Source organism: Ovis canadensis, chromosome 19, assembly GCF_042477335.2.
Source record: "Ovis canadensis isolate MfBH-ARS-UI-01 breed Bighorn chromosome 19, ARS-UI_OviCan_v2, whole genome shotgun sequence".
Taxonomy (NCBI): domain Eukaryota; kingdom Metazoa; phylum Chordata; class Mammalia; order Artiodactyla; family Bovidae; genus Ovis; species Ovis canadensis.
Window position 1 is genome coordinate 21,937,284 of NC_091263.1, and position 19,412 is coordinate 21,956,695.

The 19,412-nt window shown below is 42.8% G+C and overlaps 1 protein-coding gene across 1 annotated transcript in view; it reads right to left on the reverse strand.

Annotated features, from left to right (window-relative positions):
* Positions 1–19,412, reverse strand: part of GLB1 (galactosidase beta 1) — a 101,330-nt gene that overhangs the window by 22,471 nt on the left and 59,447 nt on the right. Inside the window, exons 11-14 of the mRNA XM_069561332.1 lie at positions 8,448–8,522; positions 6,116–6,205; positions 3,445–3,558; positions 471–602 (exon numbers count right to left, since the gene is read on the reverse strand). Coding sequence (XP_069417433.1) covers positions 471–602; positions 3,445–3,558; positions 6,116–6,205; positions 8,448–8,522 — 411 coding nt within the window. The remainder of the gene's footprint in view (positions 1–470; positions 603–3,444; positions 3,559–6,115; positions 6,206–8,447; positions 8,523–19,412) is intronic.

The window sequence follows — 19,412 nt, forward strand, 5'->3', positions numbered from 1 at the left end:
TGTGCTTTTAAAAATTACTTCTATGTGGACTTGCCTGGTGGTACAGTGGATAAGAATCTGCCTGCCAGTGCCAGGGACACGGGTTCAGTCCCTGGTCTGGGAAGATTCCACATGCCTCAGAGCAACTAAGCCCATGAGTCACAACTTCTGAAGTCCCTGGACTCTCAAGCCCAGAAGCTGCACCTACTGAAGCTCCTAAGCCCTAGAGCCTGTACTGCACCAGCAAAAAAAGCCACCGCAATGAGAAGCCCATGCACTGCAACTAGAGTTGTCCCAACTAGAGAAAGCCTGTGCGCAGCAGCAAAGGCCCAGCACGACCAGAGCAGAAAATCACTTCTACGTGAACAGGGCTGGAAGGAAAGAGTGTATGCAGGACAGCCCTTAAGTGGATTTACGGAAACTTCCCCAATGACTTGGGCACAGTTCTGTCAACCTTTGAGTCTCACTCCCAACAGGGAGGGTGGGCCTACCTTGAAATCGTTGATATATGAGCCATAGTTCACACGCCCCATATTCTCCACCAGGAGGTCCAAGGTCGCTCCAGCTTCCCCTGTTATGTTCAGGGTGATCACAGATTCTCGTTCAAGGACTCCCTGGGCAACCTGTGGGTTCAATACCAAATGAGAATTAACTAGGGTGGGAGGGTCAGCAGAGGCAGTCTGCTCAGTCAATTCCACACTCATATTCCTACCTTGAAGTGTCACCAGACTTCGGACAGAAATGCTCTGATGGCTCCTTTGCCCAAGTCCTCAGCCAGATGCCCAGGCTCCGGCAACCACTGCTTTCTTCATAGGAGGGTTGCCAGACTCAGCTCCCAGCAGGGAAGGGCTGAGGCTGATTTCCTTACCTCTGGGTTATTTTCCTGTATGTCTATTTTAATTTTTTTATTTTGTATTTATTATTATTTTAAATGTTATTCATTTTTTTTTAATTTTTGGCAATGCCACAAAGCACACAAGATCTTAGTTCCTCAGCCAGGGATCAAACCTGCACTCCTTGCAGTGGAATCAGAGTCACTGAACTTCCAGGGAAGTCCCTTATTTTTTAAATTTAATTTTTATTGTATATTGGGGTATAGTTGATTTATAATGTGTTCATTACAGGTGTACAGCTAAGTGGTGCAGTTATATGTATACATATCAATATATGAATTCTTTTTCAGATTCCTTTTCCATATAGGTTATTACAGAGTATTGAGTAGGCTGTGCATCTATTTTTAATAGAGAGGGGATGGAGGCAGAAATTCCAGGGGAAGATTTCTAATACAGGAATCTCTTCATGTGCTCACAGCAAAAAAAGGCAGTAATAAAAAATAGGTTTTAAACTGCATGGAGATGGGACACAATAAGACAAACGAGATAAAATCAGAGGGTTAGGTGGAGTTGTTTTACTTCAAAATACCTGATATGATGCATTAACCACAAAGATGAAGTAATAGAATGAGGGGAAATAACAGGTATTTTAGCAGCAACATATTCCTAACTTTTTAAAATGCAAGATTCTTTAAAAAAAAAAGAGTATATCACGAAAACAACCCTCAAATTGGAATTTTAGAAACCGTTGCCATACATACTCATAGTGCTTTAGACATTTGTTGCCACTCAAAACCACTCATGACAATGGGATGGAAATATTTTCCTTTAAAATTGTCTCTCACTTGAAACTACCACAACATTAATTGGCTATACCCCAACACAAAAGAAAAAGTTTAAAATCTGAAAAAAAAAAAAAAGAATAAGTAGTTTGGGAGACATGGGAGATTGCTGTGGAGAAATCAAAGAAGCCGGGAACTAGTTCTGATAGTTCTTGAGTAACCTTGGGTGAATCACTTCCCTTCTCTGACCCTTAATTTCTTTCCTTTTGTGGTGTGTTTGAAGCATAGTTGATGTACAATGTTGTGTTAGCTTCAGGTGTCCAGCAAAGTGATTTCATTTTACACATTCTTCTCCATTACAGGTTATTGTAAGATACTGAATACAGTTCCCTGTGCTACAGAATAGGACCTTGTTGTTTGCCTATTTCATATATTAAAATCACTTCATTCTTTTTTTTTTTTTTAAGAAAAATAAAATTTTTTTCTCAACAAATTTTCTTGGTTAGGAACAATCTTTCATGTGTTTATTTCACATGATTGTTTTCAGTGAGAGGAATGGAAATCGTATAACGTTATGAAGCCAAAGTCTTTGTATCTCCTAGCTTTGATTATCACGAACAGCCCTTCAGAATATAACTTCTCATGTAGGATGAAGACCCTAAGTTAAAATGACTCATCTAGCGTGTACAAAACAGACTCTGCCATCCAGGAGTAAAGAAGATGTGAATGAGACAGTGTCAGTCAGAGGGGATGGCCCTGGACTAGGGGAGTGACCAGGAAGTTCGGATGGACGAGGGGGTATATACCTCGGGCAGATGGAGTGCAGGTGAGGGTGCATCAGCCAGCAAGGGACAGCTCAGGAGCGTCACGAGGAGGGTGGAGCCTGGGGATGGGAAGGCAACAGTCTCCCTGACTGTCATGTTACTGAGGCAGAAGACAGATGGGCCCTTGGGTTGGACATCTGGCGTTTGTCAAGTGGGGTCAAACTGAAGACACTCCAAGGACAAAGCTAGTGGCAGAAGCTGATCTCTGCTGAAGAGAAGCAATAAGATGACCACTCCTGAGGTCAAGGGAAACTTCCCTGTCAGTACACGTGCAGGCAGGCTCCTTGGGGGTCACAACATGCCACCCCATGACAAGTGAGGATATGCACCCAGAGGCCTCTGCAGTGGGATCCATTTTAGCAAAAAGTTACGCACACAGGTTAGGGAAGGCCCGAGGACAGGTCAAGTGTGAAAAAAGAAACGATAATTGGCCAAAGGTACACAAAGACCCAGAAGGACTGTCTTATATAAGGGATTTAAATTACCTCTTTACTACACTCCTCATTCAGGACACCTGCTGTCCTCTCCAGGTGTGTATTTCTGCCTTGCTTCAGTCTTTTATTTTTATTTATTTATTTTTTTTGTATTTTGGTCCTGCTGTGTGGCATGCAAGACAGTTCCTGGATCAGGGATCAAACCCAGGCCTTGGCAGTGAAATGCTGACTCCTAACCACTAGGCGGCCAGGGAACGCGGATAAACATGCTGTTTCTCTGTGCGCTGCCCCCCTCACTATGCTGTGTCTCTAAGGATAAACTTGCTACCTGTTTTTACAGTTTTTGCCTCCTTGAAACATTCTTGTGTTCACACAGGGGAAAGAGCCAGGAGAACTTTGCCTGTAGCCCCTGGTGGCCCAGCGGCTAAGATTTCTGCTTTTCATCCAGGTTACCCAGGTCCAGTTCCTGGGCAAGGAATAAGATCTCTCCTCAGGACTGCTTACTGCTGTCTCTCTGAGATCATCACCAAGTGCAACCCACAACTCTCCCCCACCGTGAGGGCAGACACACAAGTTCAGAGAGAATTCTTACCCCGTTCACAGAGACGTAGGCCCGGTCATGGACGCCACTGGATGGAGAAGAGAGGGGTGTAGGGTGGCTGCAGTTTTCAGGGAGCGTTGTTCGGTACAGCACAAATCCAAAGTACTGGTTAGAGAAGGATGCAAGAGAAGATATCACTCTTGCAGTTCACCGTAGGAGAACGGGGTCACCCTCCATCCGCGTGAAAGCAACGTTTCTAAAACTATAGGAATGAAATGCTTCCCCAGCCTCGGCAAATATTCTGTCTGAAAGAAGGGAACTGGCTTCAGTTTTCAGATCACAGAATAACCATCACAGCAGCAAACTGCAAGGAAGCCTGGAGGCCTCTGTCAAACATCCCTCCCCTCCCACAAGAGGGAACCAGACCTTGGAACGTGTTAGGTGATGTGCCCAGAATCACTTGGGGGGAATCCCGTCACAGATCAAAAGGACTGCTATTATCTCAAAAACCAAAACCAAGGACAACAAAAACAAAAGGTAAACAGCAACAGAATGCTCTGTAGAACATTCTCCAGCTTCTTGGGCTAACATACAAAACAAGAGTCAATCAGAAACTGTTTCAAGTGGAGGCGAGGGGGAAACAGGCGGCGAAAGACGGAGGTGGGGGCGAAATGTGCCTCTCAGTGTGCCTCAGAAAGTACTTTGAGATGCTGGGACCCCTGGTCGGAAAGGAAGCCCCCAAACACCAGCCTGGGTGAATGGCTTCCTGAGTGGTCATTAGCTGGGAGAGCTGGACAAATCAAGTCATACAGGAGAATCCAAATGGAAACTCATCAGGAAAAACAGTTTCCCACTCCTCAGCCCTGAATGCAAGAAAGTGCAGCCCAGCAAAGGGGAGGGGTGATATGCGAGAGCGGAAGGAAAATGCTAGCCCATGTTCCTGTGTTGCAGGAAAGTGCTGAACTCAAGAAACGCCACTGTCATCACCCAAACCTTCAAGCACAAGGATGCCTCCCTTCCAGACCCCCAAATCTCCATCTCTTGTTTCTTTTTTTCTTTTGAATGGAGCAGAGTGGTGAGTCCTAGCTTAGAGACTAGGGGTTTCCAGGAGGGGACCAGAAGGTGAGATGCTCCCTGCAATGGCAAAGTAGAGAACTCCAGGGTCGGGGCTGATGGGGAGGCAGCTGCAGGGGTACCAAAGCTGCACCCCACTCCCTGCAGCTGTGCTCGCCGAGAGGAGAGGTTTGCTGGAAGTAAATCTTCTATGGCCTGTCCCAGATCTGAGCAGTCAGGGCCCAGGAGCCACACGTGATCTGAGACCACTGCCTTGGCCTAAAGGTGAGAGAGCAGAAAGGGGCTGAGAAAAAGGAAGGAGACTAACCTGGGATCCACTTCCCAGGTTCCCACTGCTCTGAGCTGTGTCTTATCTGATGTGCTCCGACCCTACTCGGTGAAGAGGACGGGTAGATGGAGACATGGGTGTACAACCAGTGTGTGTTAGAACCAGAGAAAGAACACTACCCAACGCTAATAAAAAAGTGAGGGGGAGCTTAATTAATCATTTTTATTTATCACAAAGCAGTAATGCTGGGGTGAAATCACAAACATAACAATAGTAACTGGAAGCAAAATAAGCTAAAGCAAGATCAAATGTGCTGTTATTATATCATCCTCCAGAAGGTGAGCTCCTCAGAAAGTCAGAAAGGAGCCCCTAGATAATTTTCCATTTCAAAAACCAGAGCTGAGATCTTAACTAAGTGATCAAACAGAACACTGAACCAACACCGAGTGATCCTACTACGGTACCCTGAGACGAACACACCGCTGCCGTCGTGTGTGCGCCAAAGATGTCTCACTGAATCTAACGGTGAGGCGTGGTCTACAAAACTCAGAAACTGTCTGAACTCTTCAGACATGACCATGTCACGAGAGAGAGAGGAAGAACAGACTCAGGAACTGTTTCAGATGAAAGGAGACTAAACGCAATGTGTGCGCGTGGACTGGCAACTGGACTGAAAAGTGATACGCTATAAAGGACATTACTGGAATAAACTGGGATACCTGATCGTAGAATGTACATTAGATAATAGGACTGTATCCATGCTAGATTTCTTAAGGGTGATCATTATCTGTGATCATGTAGGATAATGTCCTTCTTAAAAATATATGCTCTAATATTTAAGAGTGGAAGTGTCATGATGTTGACAACTACCTCAAATGCTTAAAAAAAGCAAAAAGCAGCTGACTCCGAACCATACACACAAAGAGAACGCAAATGAAGCAGCTGTTAACACTTGCTGGATCTAGGTTAAAGCTCTATGGGTGTTGTACTGTTCTTGGAAGTTTTCTTTACAATAAAGATGGAGCTGTGCCTGGAGGTTACACACACACACACACACACACACACACACACATACACACACACACACCCGCCAGTGGTTTTACTCTGAAATCTAATAAGATTAATTATATGAGACATATACTCAATGTATAACCTGCACAGAATTATGCTAAAGCAGGTTATTACCTATGTGATAAGAAATAGGGGTGGGGAGAACAGGAAAGATCAGCCACAGAGCTAGAGCCTGGAGATCCGAGGTGATTTTACATGGGGTCTGATTTATCTGCTTACCATTTTGGTCCCTGTGTTCAGAACAGGTAGGTAGAAAGCACATTTTTTTGAGGGTAGAAAAAAGGTAAAGCATTACCTCTGAAGCCCTACCTGTTTCACATCAACAAACGTCAAGGGATAAACACTTTTTATGGGTCCAGAGGGACACAGGATGTTGAGAGCATCCTCCACCGTCTTTAACTGGAAAGAAACAAAAGCAGCATTCACTCACTGTCACCCCTCACTTAATCACAGTAGAAATAACGTCATCACCAGAGACAGCAGATTTGCCCAAACCCCTAAATAAAATGAAATGGTTTGAATTCCACTCAGGGCTGTCCCACAGTCACCTTCAATCAATTCTATCCAGTCCCTAACTCTGGATGAAAAATAACAGATGATATTGTAAAGAGTTTTAAACATACCTATTCACAATCACAACCTCCTGTATAGAAAAGGTCCATAAAATGCATGAAAACCAAGGCTCTGTGAAACCTCCCCACCACCCCCGAGTGAAGCAGCCCCAGCTGTGCCCTCCTCAGAGCGTGTCAGCAGCACGTTCCCTTGCACTTAAGGGATCGCCTTGCACTTGTTGACCCCACTGCACTCCTTGTGGGCAGCCAGCTTCTTAAGACCAAGGTCCGTACTGTGCTCACCTCCAATGTCCAGCACATAACAGACACCCAATTAAAACTTTTTATATTCAGCCTAAATGACTGTGTTTTCTTGTAGCCCATGATATTTACTCTGATGCACAAAACAACCCTGGGTGCCTCACCAAACTCTAGGAGAGACCTCCCTTTACCCACACACCTCACTGAGTCTTCACAAAAGCCGGCAAGGACGGCAATACTGTCCCTTGTTAGGGAAGAAGAAAGAACTGGGGACTCAGGATTTCACTTGAGTCATGGCCCAGACGGGATTTGCAGTTAGCTTTGGCTTCAAACCCAGGGCTTTTCCCAGCATGAAACTGGTTAGGAATTTTATAAACGCTTTTTAGAGCTACCTCACTGATAGGTAGCATGGAAGAAAAAAAAAAAATCTGTTAGGTACAATCCCATCAATTCAGCTAAGTGAGTGCTTTCCTACTTGGACAACTAAAGGAGCTCATGGTCAAAGCTTTTATCCTATATAACTATGATCTACATAAACTTCATTCAGTATTTTTAAAAATTAATTATTCATTTATTTGGCTGCACTGGGTCTTAGTTGCAGCATGTGAGATCTAGCTCCCTGACCAGAGATCAAACCTTGGGCCCCCCGTGTTGGAAGCATAGAGTCTTCGACACTGGACCACCAAGGAACTCCCAAACTACACAGTTTTATGTCAATTTGCTGTCTTCAATCCTGTATTTAGTTTCTGGTCTCACAGTTCTCCTTCCTGGTAAACAGAATGTGCTTTGGTACTAAGGTTAGCAATATTGTTTAAAACATTTGCAGTTATTTTCTGTTGCATAAAAATAAACTTTTCACAGCTTTTTTAAAAAGACGCAAACCAAACTTTTCCTTAAGTAGCAGTAGCAATGAAAAAGTAGAAGGTACTCCCTTTACAAATGTGATTAAAGTCTGATTAATCTAAAGCAAGATTCCTATCAGGCAGAGAAACCACATTCTTTGTAGAATGTAACACACATATCTGACACTAGGTGGAAAATGTTACAACACCTCAAACAAACATCAAAGGGCTTCACGAATGGAAATATTATACAATCATGTTTGGCATTTTGCTTAAAGATAAAAACTTATGATGCTATTGTAGCATATCAAGATTCTTAAGAAATGTGTAACTTTTTTTTCTTGTTAGTTAACCCAGGTAGGAGTTAGGGATTATCAGAGGGGAAAACCTGAAGATGGTCAAAACAAATTGCCTTGGGCTTACGTCACTCCTATCAAACTTAGCCTCTCCTCTTTTTCTCTTTCCCTAGAAGAAAAAGCTCTTCGCTAATATTTATGATTCGTTTCTGGCTTTCCCACTCGATGTCCCAATTACCATACAAGCCACAAGCTATGAAGGCAAGATTTTTCTTTTTTTCCTGAAGACATGATTTTGAGATGGAGGGCAGTGTATAATTTAGAGTTAATGTTCGTGGCTTTTGAGAACTGCTTTTAGAAAAGGAGAATTATAGACACGAATGTCACTAGCCATAACAGTAAGGTTACATGTTATTCCCACAAGGGCTCCTAATGCTGGTTTTGACACTGATAATGGAAACAAAATGATCTAAGAATGCCCACTCACTCCTGACATGCTCACCCTGTCAGCATCACGCAGCATCTCGTGGCCTGTGTCCCCGTTTTCCCAGAAACATCACCCACCCCATCAGTCTCATAGAAAACAAGTTCACAAAAATATAAGGAACCGATTGCCAGGCGTAACACTTTGACTCATGACTACTGAATTCCACTTCCTCACTCTTCATGTTTCTGTCAGTTTTTTTCTTACCTTTTTCAGAGCAACTTTTCCATATGCAAACTTTGGTGTGGATGGGGGGATAGGACCTTCCGGTACTTTTGCAAACTATAAACCACAGTGGAAAAAAGAAAAGAAAAACGGCTGTTAAACTCTTAGAAACACATCTCTACAATTCATGTTTCAAAAGAACCATCAAAGATTCAAATAGCGCCAACGATTTTTGGAAAGGCAAAGGAACCAAAAACTCCCTCCAGAACAGAATTCTAAGCACACGTCTGTGTATGTCTGTGCTTTAAGCTCCAGGAATCATTCAAATAATTAGAGAACAAAACACCTGAAAACAGAAAGTGGAAACAAGTAGACTAACACAACATTGTAAATCAGCTCTCAGTTCAGTTCAGCCCAGTCGTGTCCAACTCTCGAGCTCTTTGTGACCCCATGGACTGCAGCACGCCAGGCCTCCCTGTCCATCACCAACTCCTGGAGCTTACTCAAACTCGAGTCCATTGAGTTGGTGATGCCATCCAACCATCTCATCCTCTGTCATCCCCTTCTCCTCCTGCTTTCAATCTTTCCCAGCATCAGGGTTTTTTCCAATAAGTCAGTTTTTTGCATCAGGTGGCCAAAGTATTGGAGTTTCAGCTTCAGCATCAGTCCTTCCAATGTATATTCTGGACTGATCTCCTTTAGGATGGACTGGTTGGATCTCCTTGCGGTCCAAGGGACTCTCAAGTCTTCTCCAACACCACAGTTCAAAAGCATCAATTCCTTGGCGCTCAGGTTTCTTTATGGTCCAATTCTCACATCCATCCATGACTACTGGAAAAACCATAGCTTTGACTAGATATACCTTTATTGGCAAAGTAATATTTCTGCCTTTTAATATGCTGTCTACGTTGGTCATAACTTTTCTTCCAAGGAGCAAGCGTCTTTTAATTTCATGGTTGCAGTCACCATCTGCAGTGATTTTGGAGCCCCCAAAAATAAAGTCTGTCACTGTTTCCATTGTTTCCCCATCTATTTGCCATGAAGTGATGGGACCAGATGCCATGATCTTCGTTTTCTGAATGTTGAGTTTTAAGCCAACACTCTCACTCTCCTCTTTCACTTTCATCAAGAGGCTCTTTGGTTCTTCTTCGATTTCTGCCATAAGGGTGGTGAAGTCTACGGAATGTGAAGTCTAGGGGGCCTTAGGAAGCATCACTACAAACAAAGCTCGTGGAGGTGATGGAATTCCAGTTGAGCTATTTCAAATCCTAAAAGATGATGCTGTGAAAGTGCTGCACTCAATATGCCAATGAATTTGGAAAACCCATCAGTGGCCACAGGGATGGGGAAAGGTCAGTTTTCATTCCAATCTCAAAGAAAGGCAATGCCAAAGAATGTTCAAACTACCACACAATTGCACTCATCTCACACACTAGCAAAGTAATGCTCAAAATTCTCCAAGCCAGGCTTCAACAGTACGTGAACTGTGAACTTGCAGATGTTCAGGCTGGATTTAGAAAAGGCAGAGGAACCAGAGCTCAAATTGCCAACATCTGTTGGAGCATCAAAAAGGCAAGTGAGTTCCAGAAAAACAACTACTTCTGCTTTGACTATGCCAAAGCCTTTGACTGTGTGGATCACAATAAACTGTGGAAAATTCTGAAAGAGATGGGAATACCAGACCACCTGACCTGAGAAATCTATATGCAGGTCAGGAAGCAACAGTTAGAACTAGACATGAAACAACAGACTGGTTCCAAATTGGGAAAAGAGTACGTCAAGGCTGTATATTGTCACCCTGCTTATTTAACTTCTATGCAGAGTACATCATGAGAAATGCAGGGTTGGATGAAGCAAACGCTAGAATCAAGATTGCCAGGAGAAATCAACTATACACCAAAAACAAAATTTTTAAATGCTGCCATTAAAAACAATGACAACAGGGGCTTCCCTCGTGGTCCAGTGGTAAGGAATCTGCCTGCCAATGCAGGAGACAGTGGGTTCGGTCCCTGGTCTGGGAGGGTCCCATATGTCGCAAAGCAAATAAGCCCATGCACCCCAACTAGTGAGCCAGTGTCTAGAGCCCAGGAGCCACAACTACTGAGCCCACGTGCTGCAACTACTGAGGACCGTGCTCCCTAGGACAAGTGCCCTGCAAGGGAAGCCCACACCACAACCGCAGAGTTGGCCCTGCTCTAGAGAAAAGCCCTGCAGCAAAGAGGGTCCAGCACAGCCAAAAGGAGAAACAATTATTTTTAAAAACGACAACAAAAACTGAGATCTGAATTAGGAATGGGGTAAAACAAAAGAGCAAAAACAAGCAGAGAGGATGAAAGTGACGAGTGGAGAGGGAAAAAAAGGTACATGGCAAAACCGACTCCGAAGGGAGGGGCGAGTCTATAGTAGGAAAAGATGCTGTTTGCAAATTAAATCTTATGAGTAGATTAAAGTTTTGTGTCAATGTTAAATTTGCTGTGGTTATATAAGAGAATATTCTTGCCTATTCTTAAACAACATACACTGAAGTATGTAGGGGTCGAGAGTCTTGATGTCTAAAACCCTCCACAGGTTTAGAGAGCATACGGGCTCGGCGAGGGGCAAATGGTGACACAAACGTAGTGAAACATTCACACGGGTGAATCTGGGTGTGGAACACACAAGTGTTTGTCCTGCTGTTCTTATTCTTGAAGCATTTCTCTAAGTTTGAAATTATTTTTAAATAAAAACAAAACCTTATTAAATACATACACACACAACTTATATTAATGTCAGAAGATACAGGTGTAATTCCCAGGTCTTAAAAAAAGTCGGTGTCCATCTGGAATCTCCAAGTATTAATGGGTTGTATTATGATCTATCAGGCTCTTAGTTCTTTCCTTCTTTCCCCGCCCGCCCCCCACCCCACTGCCGGCTCTCAGCTTCCCTTTTTAAAAGCAATTTTTAAAAGCGTAGTAAAAAGCAGCGGTTTCCTGCAATATTCTTTTAGCTCTGTTCTTCAGAGGAAACCATTTTAAAATCATTTCACTGTTTCGATTTTTGCTTCTGTTAGTCTCTAAATTTATCTGCTACTTCTTGTTTGAGCAACTTAAAGCATGATCATTTATTTCTTTAATCCATGGGATTTAGCTCAGTTGTGCTCTTCAAATATCACCCTTTCTTGCCAATATGGTTATGTCACCATTTTTCTCTACTGGTTATCTTTGTAGCTTTAAATAATACCCTATACCTTTTTTTCTTAGTTCTTACCGACCAGGACATTATCCATTGTCTCCACACATTTAAAGATAAGGCTGTCTGCATCCTTCCCCTTAGCTCTCCTCTCCACTCCCATCTCCAAACCATCAGCTGTGCTTTTTAAATGTCAGGGTTAAAGGTCTATCCTATTAGTCACAAGTCCTCCCTGCAAGTGTACACTGACCTTATATTAAAATTAATCACGTGTGCTCACATTATTGCGATTCTATAAATACTGCTCTCTGCACAGCTACATGGCCGGTATGTACCAGGATGGCATATTCTCTCTCCTTGCAGACGTTATTTTTCTTTTCTCTTCCCTGGGGTTTCTAATTGCCTTTCTTTTTTCCTCTCCGCTGTTCGGTCACACGGTGCTTAGATGGTTCCAAATTTCCAAAGACGGTATCAAGTTTCTTCCAATACTCTTTTCTCTCCTAGAAATCCTCCTACTGGGACCCTCAGTCTTCTGCTCCAAGGGCTGAGAGTCCACGATTATTTTCCTACTTCATTTATTTATGGCCCCGCTGCACCGCTTGTGGGATCGCCATTCCCTGACCAGGGATCAAACTCTTGCTCCCTGCATCAGGAGTGTGGAGTCTTAACTGCTGGACCACCAGGGAAGTCCCTCAGGCTCTATCATTATTCTGGCTTTTCCCTCCTGTTTCTAGAATCTCATGACTTCCTCATTTCACTAGAGCAATCTCAAGTTACTTCCTAAGAACTGGTACATGGGAGGGAAACTTCCTGAATCTTTGAATGTCTGAGTATGTCATATTTAGTTAGCAATTTGGATAGGTATAGAATTCTATGTTGAAAATCATCTTCAGGACTTCCCTGGTGGTCCAGAGGCTAAGACCCCCAATGCAGAGGCCCCGGGTTCAATCCCTGGCCAGGGAACTAGATCCCACATGCCTCAACTAAGAGTTCGCATGCTGCAGCTAAGACCCAATGCAGCCAAATAAATAAATATTTTTCTAAAAAATCATCTTCCTCAGAAAGACCAGGGTGCTGTTCAGCGTCCTCTCTCATCTGCTGTGGCTCATGCCAAGCACATTCCTGAAAAAGGTGACCAGCTTTTTCTCTCTGGAAGCTTGTAGGTTATTTATTCCCAATATCCTAAATTTTTGTAAAGATGCATATGGACACACACGGTTTTTACATTCATTGTGCTAGGCAACTCGGATAGTCTTTTTTATTTTGGAGAAAGTTCTGTATTATTTCTTTGATGTCTTCTTTTTCTCCATTTCTCCCCTTCCTTGTAAGTAACCTGCACCTCCCAGATTATTCTTCTATGTGTCTCATCTTTTCTTTCCTGTTTCCATCTGTCTTCTCACCCTAATTTCTAGGATATTTTAAAAACTTCCAATAACTTTTCCTTGGTCTCCTTTATCAAAGTATTCTCTTCTTATTTTATCGATGCAATATCTTCTCAAATATCTCTGAAGGATATAAATTTGAGAAGGTTTGCTTTGTCTTGTGTAAGATCTGTCCTGTGGATTCTCTGTTTCCTCTAGGGTTATTTTCCTGCTTACTTAATCTTGGTCTTCCTCCTCCTGGGTGCAGTTTTTCTGGGTTTGCACAAGCATCTGGCCATCCTCCTTAGTTGTCTGTTCACATTTAATGGTAATGCAGATGAATGCACTCGCATTTGCACACTCAGCTTCTATGTGCCAGTCCTGTTATGCGTACAGGAGCCAGGCTTGTCCAGTGGGGAGCTTTGTTTTAGGATGATTTCACAGGGAATCAGACATAATATGTGGGGTCTTTGCTCTGGGGCTGTGCACTTTTTTTTGTTGTTTCTTAATCTTCCAGTTTTCTGGCTGGTAGAAAGATGCTTCTCTGATGGACAGTTCATTGGAAAGTGGAGTGAAGGAGTGAAGGATCTGGCAGGGAATACGCAGAGTTTCATCAGCCTTCCCACCCTGCCACCCCTGATGTTTAGAAATCTTTTGGCCATGATACATGGCCTGTGGGACCTTGGATCTTTGTTCCCTGACTAGCGATCGAACACCCACTCCCTGCATAAGGAGTGCAGAATCTTAACCACTGGACTATCCAGATCTTCCATTTTCAGCTTTCATTTCCATCCTTTGTTTTACTTGCATTTCCAAGACCCCAGCTCTTTTTGCTTCTTTAAGGTCAATCTACCCCCTGTTCCCTGTTCCTATAACCCTCTTCCATGCTCAGTGGGAACCTAGATTTCCTTATCTTACTTCTTCAGTTACCATTGCTCCATCTATTTTTGTTTCCCAGAAATCTGCTGAAATCTCTCATGCATGGACAGCTCCCTTCTTGTTGGCTTCATTTTAAAAATCTTTTTTTTTTTTTTTTGTCATTAGTCACATTTTGAAAGGAAGAGATAGATACGTAGACAGGCAGCCATCTGGAGCTGGGTATTTCTAATATTCTATGAGTCTATGTTTCTGTGAAATTTAAAAGATCATGTTACAGTGAACTTTATGACTCACAGTAACACAAATGAGGCCAGAGTGACTCCTGACCTTAGAGCAAGATGCAGGGTCTCTCTTCCCAGCTTTGCCTAAAGTCTCGATCACATTCTTTCTCTTTTGCCAGGTGACATACTGCATTCTCCCCCCCAACATTCTGGCTGATAACAGCAGTCAGCACAGACCCTCAGAGGTGGCCTGACAGCAGTCTGAGATCCCCTATTTACTTGTGCGTGGTAGGGGGCCACGACCCACCTAATTTCTAAAGTCAAGGTGTGGCCAGGACTGCAACCTCTCTACCACACTGGATGAAAAAGTCAACTGCACAGACACTTTTATTCAACCTACACTCAGCTAACTTTGATGTGCCAGCTCTGTCATCTCATTTACTCCTTACATAGGCCCTCACAGCTTGCGATCATATTTCCTCTTTAGAGATGAGACTGAGGAGCTTGCTCAAGATTTTGAAAAGGGGCAAGGGAGGGAGCTGGGACTTCAACTCCAAGATTAGTGCTGTTCCTCTGGCTCTGTCTTTTTTGTTTTCACTATTTTTATTTATTTACTTTTTTGGCGGCGCTGGGTCTTAGTGGTGGCACTCAAGAATCTTTGTTGAGGCTTGCAGAACCTTTAGTTGCAGCATGTGGGAACTAGCTCCCTGGCCAGGGATTGAACCCAGGCTCCTTGCATTGGGAGCTCCGAGTCTTAGCCACTGGATCACCAGGTAAGTCCCATCTACAGCTCCATCTAGCCTCCTTTTTTGCTGAACAATAATCAGCAATACCCCCTCTATTTATGCACACATAAAGATGAGATAATTTTATAATTTACTCCTGCCACTTACCAAAAGCACTTTTGGCATGGACCAAACAGTAACAACAATTTTACTTACTTGCATATTATATTCAAACAGATATAACGGAAGTTATATAACCATCGCTTTTCAATATTAGGCACTGAATTATTTCCAGTTTTTGATACTATAAATAATATTGCAATGAACAACTTCTTGTCTATAATATTTTCCATGTTCAGAATTTTTAAAAGAAAGTTCCAAGTAAGGGGCGTGCATGTGAAGTCGCTTCAGTCATGTCCGACTGTTTGTGACCCCATGGACTGTAGCCTGCCAGGCTCCTCTGGCCATGGGATTCTCCAGGCAAGAATACTAGAGTTGGTTGCCATTTCTTCCTCCAGTCAAGTGCGGGGTCATTAGGTCAAATGTAAGCATTTTATATGATTCTTAATATGAGGTGTGCAAAGTGTTCACAGGAGGTCTATACTTGTTTGTGTCTTTCTCCAGTTATCTATTTGGATCTTGATTTTTTAACTCACTAGGATGAACTCACTATATTCTCCATATTAAGCCTCCATCTGTCGATCACATCTGCCACAACCTTAAAAAAAATTATTATAGTGAGTTTTCACTGATTATCATATAGCAAAATTCTAATCTTCTGTCCAAGTAACCAATGTGTCAGAAAAGAAATAGACAAACATAGCAAAATTAACTTCTGAACCTTTATGTCTCCATAGTAATTTGTATTTTAATCATAGTTTTCAGAATTGAGAATTAAGAATCATATTGCTTCTTATCCTACTTATTTAGAGGGACAAACTCAACGTGGGAAGCTGCTCTTTTCCTAGTAGAATCCAACAGATACAACGGTGACCAACTATTCTCTCCCCAAGACCTCTAACGTTTTTGTTCATTGATCTAGTAAACTCTTCTTAAGAAAGTAATTGGGGAATCCACTGGGAGCCCAGTGTTTAGGACTCTGCACTTTACTGAAGGGCCAGGTTCAATTCCTAGTCAGGAAACTAAGGTCTGGCAAGCCACGTGGCACAGAAAAAAAAAAGAAAAGAAAGTACTTTGTGTCAGGTCCTGTGCTTGGTACTAAGCATAATAACAGCCTCAAGTCTAGAGTGACAGTGTGTATAAACGAGTTATATTCACACTAGGAGAAGTTGTGTATTCAAGATTTCCATAGTGTAACATAGTAGCAGAAAGCAAAGTGTGACTAAGTCTGCAGAGAGATGACTCCCCAGAGAAGGTAATGAGGCAAGTCCTCATTTTCCAGATGGATAAACGAGGGGCCACTCTGTGCAGAGGCCAAGGAGTAGAAGCAGCACCTCCTGTAGAACTTGAGGAATTTTATGTGCCTTTATCTTCAGGCTAGACAGTCATGTACAAGAAAGGGAGACCTGCATAGAACGGGGAACTATATTCAATACCTGTAATATAGGAAAGGAATCTGAAAAAGAGTGGAAAAGAACTGAATCATCTTGTTGTATACCAGAACCTAACACAGCATTGTAAATTATACTTAAATTTTTAAAAAATGGCTTAAATAGAAAGGAGAATTGAAAGATGAGGCTTGATGAAAATAGAGGTGGAGTCATGGAAGGCATCCTGACCAGATCAGTGTTTCAGAGAAATCACTTCGGAAGACAGACTGAAAAAGCCAGGTATGCAGGAAATGAATGGACTAATGCCACAGGAGTTTAGGTGATGCTTTAAAAGACTATTTATTTGGATTAGCAGATGCAGGCTATTACACGTAGGATGGATAAACAACAAGTCCTACTGTGTACCACTGGGAACTATAATCAGTATCCTCTGATAAACCATAATGGAAATGAATATGTAAAAGAATGTATCTATATGTATAACTGAGTCACTTTGTTGTACAGCAGAAATTAACACAACACTATAAATCAACTGTGCCTCAATAATTTTTTTTTAAAGACTAACGTTCATTAAACAACATTGACATTGTCATCCTTAATTATCTGACATAAACACTATGTTTCCACCAGCACCATTAAGAGACAGCTGGTTCACCCACTGAACTAATGTCATTCTAGCCATAAACCAAGGGGACATTCAGCCAGTGTGACTAGTCCTGGGTCAAGGTTCAAATGTCATTAAGCTTCTGAAATACTGAGAATCACGTTGGCCATTCTCCCATGCCCCGTTACCACCCAGCCCCAATGCCACCCTCAAGGAATTCCAGGATTCACTCCACTCATCAAGGTCATCAACTACAACTTGATTAATTTCTACAGAATAACCCATCTTCAAAAAGTCAGCTGGACTCATCTTTGATAGAACCCCTATTAAGAACTGGAACAAAACTCTCATTCAAAAGCATATGAAAATAAACTCACCACTGCCCCTCTCAGGAATTGGTAATGAGTAGGAGGGCGCTTACCCTACAGTCTTACGGTTCATCCTCGAGGTCAAAGTGTTAACCAAGTTGGTTGAGTTTTACCCACAGCAAAGAGAATAGCTTTAAAAATGCAAATATCAAGAGCACTGTCATGCCTTAAAAGAGTCCTGTGCTGCCTGGAGGGCTGCCTGGAGCCTTCACCACTGAGCACAGGCTGGTGGAGCCCTCTGGGAAGGAGTCCACATCAGTGAAAGAGACTGTCCATCTCCACCCAGCTTAGTCTTGAGATGGACTAAAGAAGAGACCCATTCAACTTTGTAAGTCTTTGGGGAAGGAAAGAGGCAGGAAAAGGTGTATATGGGGATATTTATGATCCCACTTCTTTTCCCCCATGCAAACAAATACTCTGAACACCATCTAACAAACCAGCTAGCTGAACATCTACGACGTCTCCTAAGAAAGAGCCCACTTTTGAAGTTGTTCTTTTTTCTCTTCCTATACCTAAAATATCAACACAGAGAACGAGCGGAAAGACAACTACACGTTACGTTGCAATCTATCATAAGCTACTGAATCACGTAAATTTCTGAAGATTTGGTCTCCTTCATGAGTTCACCTTACTGTGGCCACTGGTTAAACACCTGGGATCCTCTGGACTGGTCCTTTGCTTGGCCCACTGCCCTTCTTGATCAGCTCCCCATGTGCAATCTCAGCCTCTCTCCTCCGCCTCCACAATGACTGTGGAATCCATGTCTGTCCTAACGACTTCTTCCTGGAACTTTTCACTCTTAAGTGAGTTGCCTGCCAGGCCTCCCCTAGTTGTCCCCAGAGGCATCCTGAGCATAACTGACTTTTCTCCCCCACCCTACTTCCCACCGTGTTTTCCTTGTAGCTCTCTGTCTTAGTTGCTAACCCCAATACCCATCCAGTTATCCAGCTAACGTTGTAACACGGACCAATCAACGACTCCTCATTCTTCCTCACACCTGCATTCAGCCAGTTGCTAAATCCTACCAATTTTGGGCTTCCCTAGTGGCTCAGATGGTAAAGAATCTGCCTGCAGTGCAGGAGACCCAGGTTTGATCCCTGGGTCAGGAAGATCCCCTGGAGAAGGGAATGGCAACTCACTCCAGTATTCTTGCCTGGAGAATCCCAAGGGCAGAGGAGCCTGGTAGGCTACAGTCTATGAGTCTGCAAGGAGTCGGACATGACTGAGCCACTAACACTCTCGCTTCCCTTTGTCACCAATTTTACCTCCCAAATATTTTTCAAATCAATTGCTGTCTCTCCACTCCCTGCTGCCTGTGCCGTCATCTCATTCCTTGGTTACTTTAGCAGCCTCTGAACTCATCTCCTGCACCCAGAAGTGCCCCCAAGGGTAACTCCCTCCCCAAGGGAGGGTCCTAGCAGTGCGTGATCAGAGGTTTCTGTAAAATTTGCAAAGTAACACAATTTAACCACAAAAGGCTAAAACACTCGTCTTTTTCTGCACTAGTTTTCCTCTGTCAAGCATGCTCTTAGGTGAAGGGGCTTTAGAGTGGCTACAGGCCTTGATTCAACCAAAGGACAGTTGAGGTGGGGATTTATTTAATTTGGGTGGAAAATATATTTACAAGCTGCACTGTCACTCCCATGAGTAGGTAAACTATTGCTAACAGATTTTGCTGACTTGCAACATGACTGTGCTCTAAGGCATCCACCCCCAGAAATATGTGGGTTGTGTAAGGGAAACAGGGTTTGAAATGCTATGCAGCCAGCACCTGTCTGTAATTTCTTCCAAATATTATCGCTCATGCATGCAAGAACTTGAAAGACACCTTCCCAATTTGCATGACAATACTAAATAGTCATACAACACTATCGGTAACAAAATGTGAAGCTTTTCTGTTTTTCTAAACTGTCAATACTGAAAAAGAAATTTCTATCAACCACACTCAAGAGCCAATCTCACTAGAGAAGATCACAAACATTGCTGTCATTTGAAGAGACAATAAAACAGCATGAAGCCAAAAGCAAAGAAGGATGGCAGAGGTGTTTCAAGCAGTGAATAAATCAAAATACGTTTTTAAGTTTTGTGACGTTTCCAATTATTTTAATCTTTAAAAAATTTTAACTTGCAATGATTAAAATTTTTTTCATTGGAGTATAATTGATTTAGT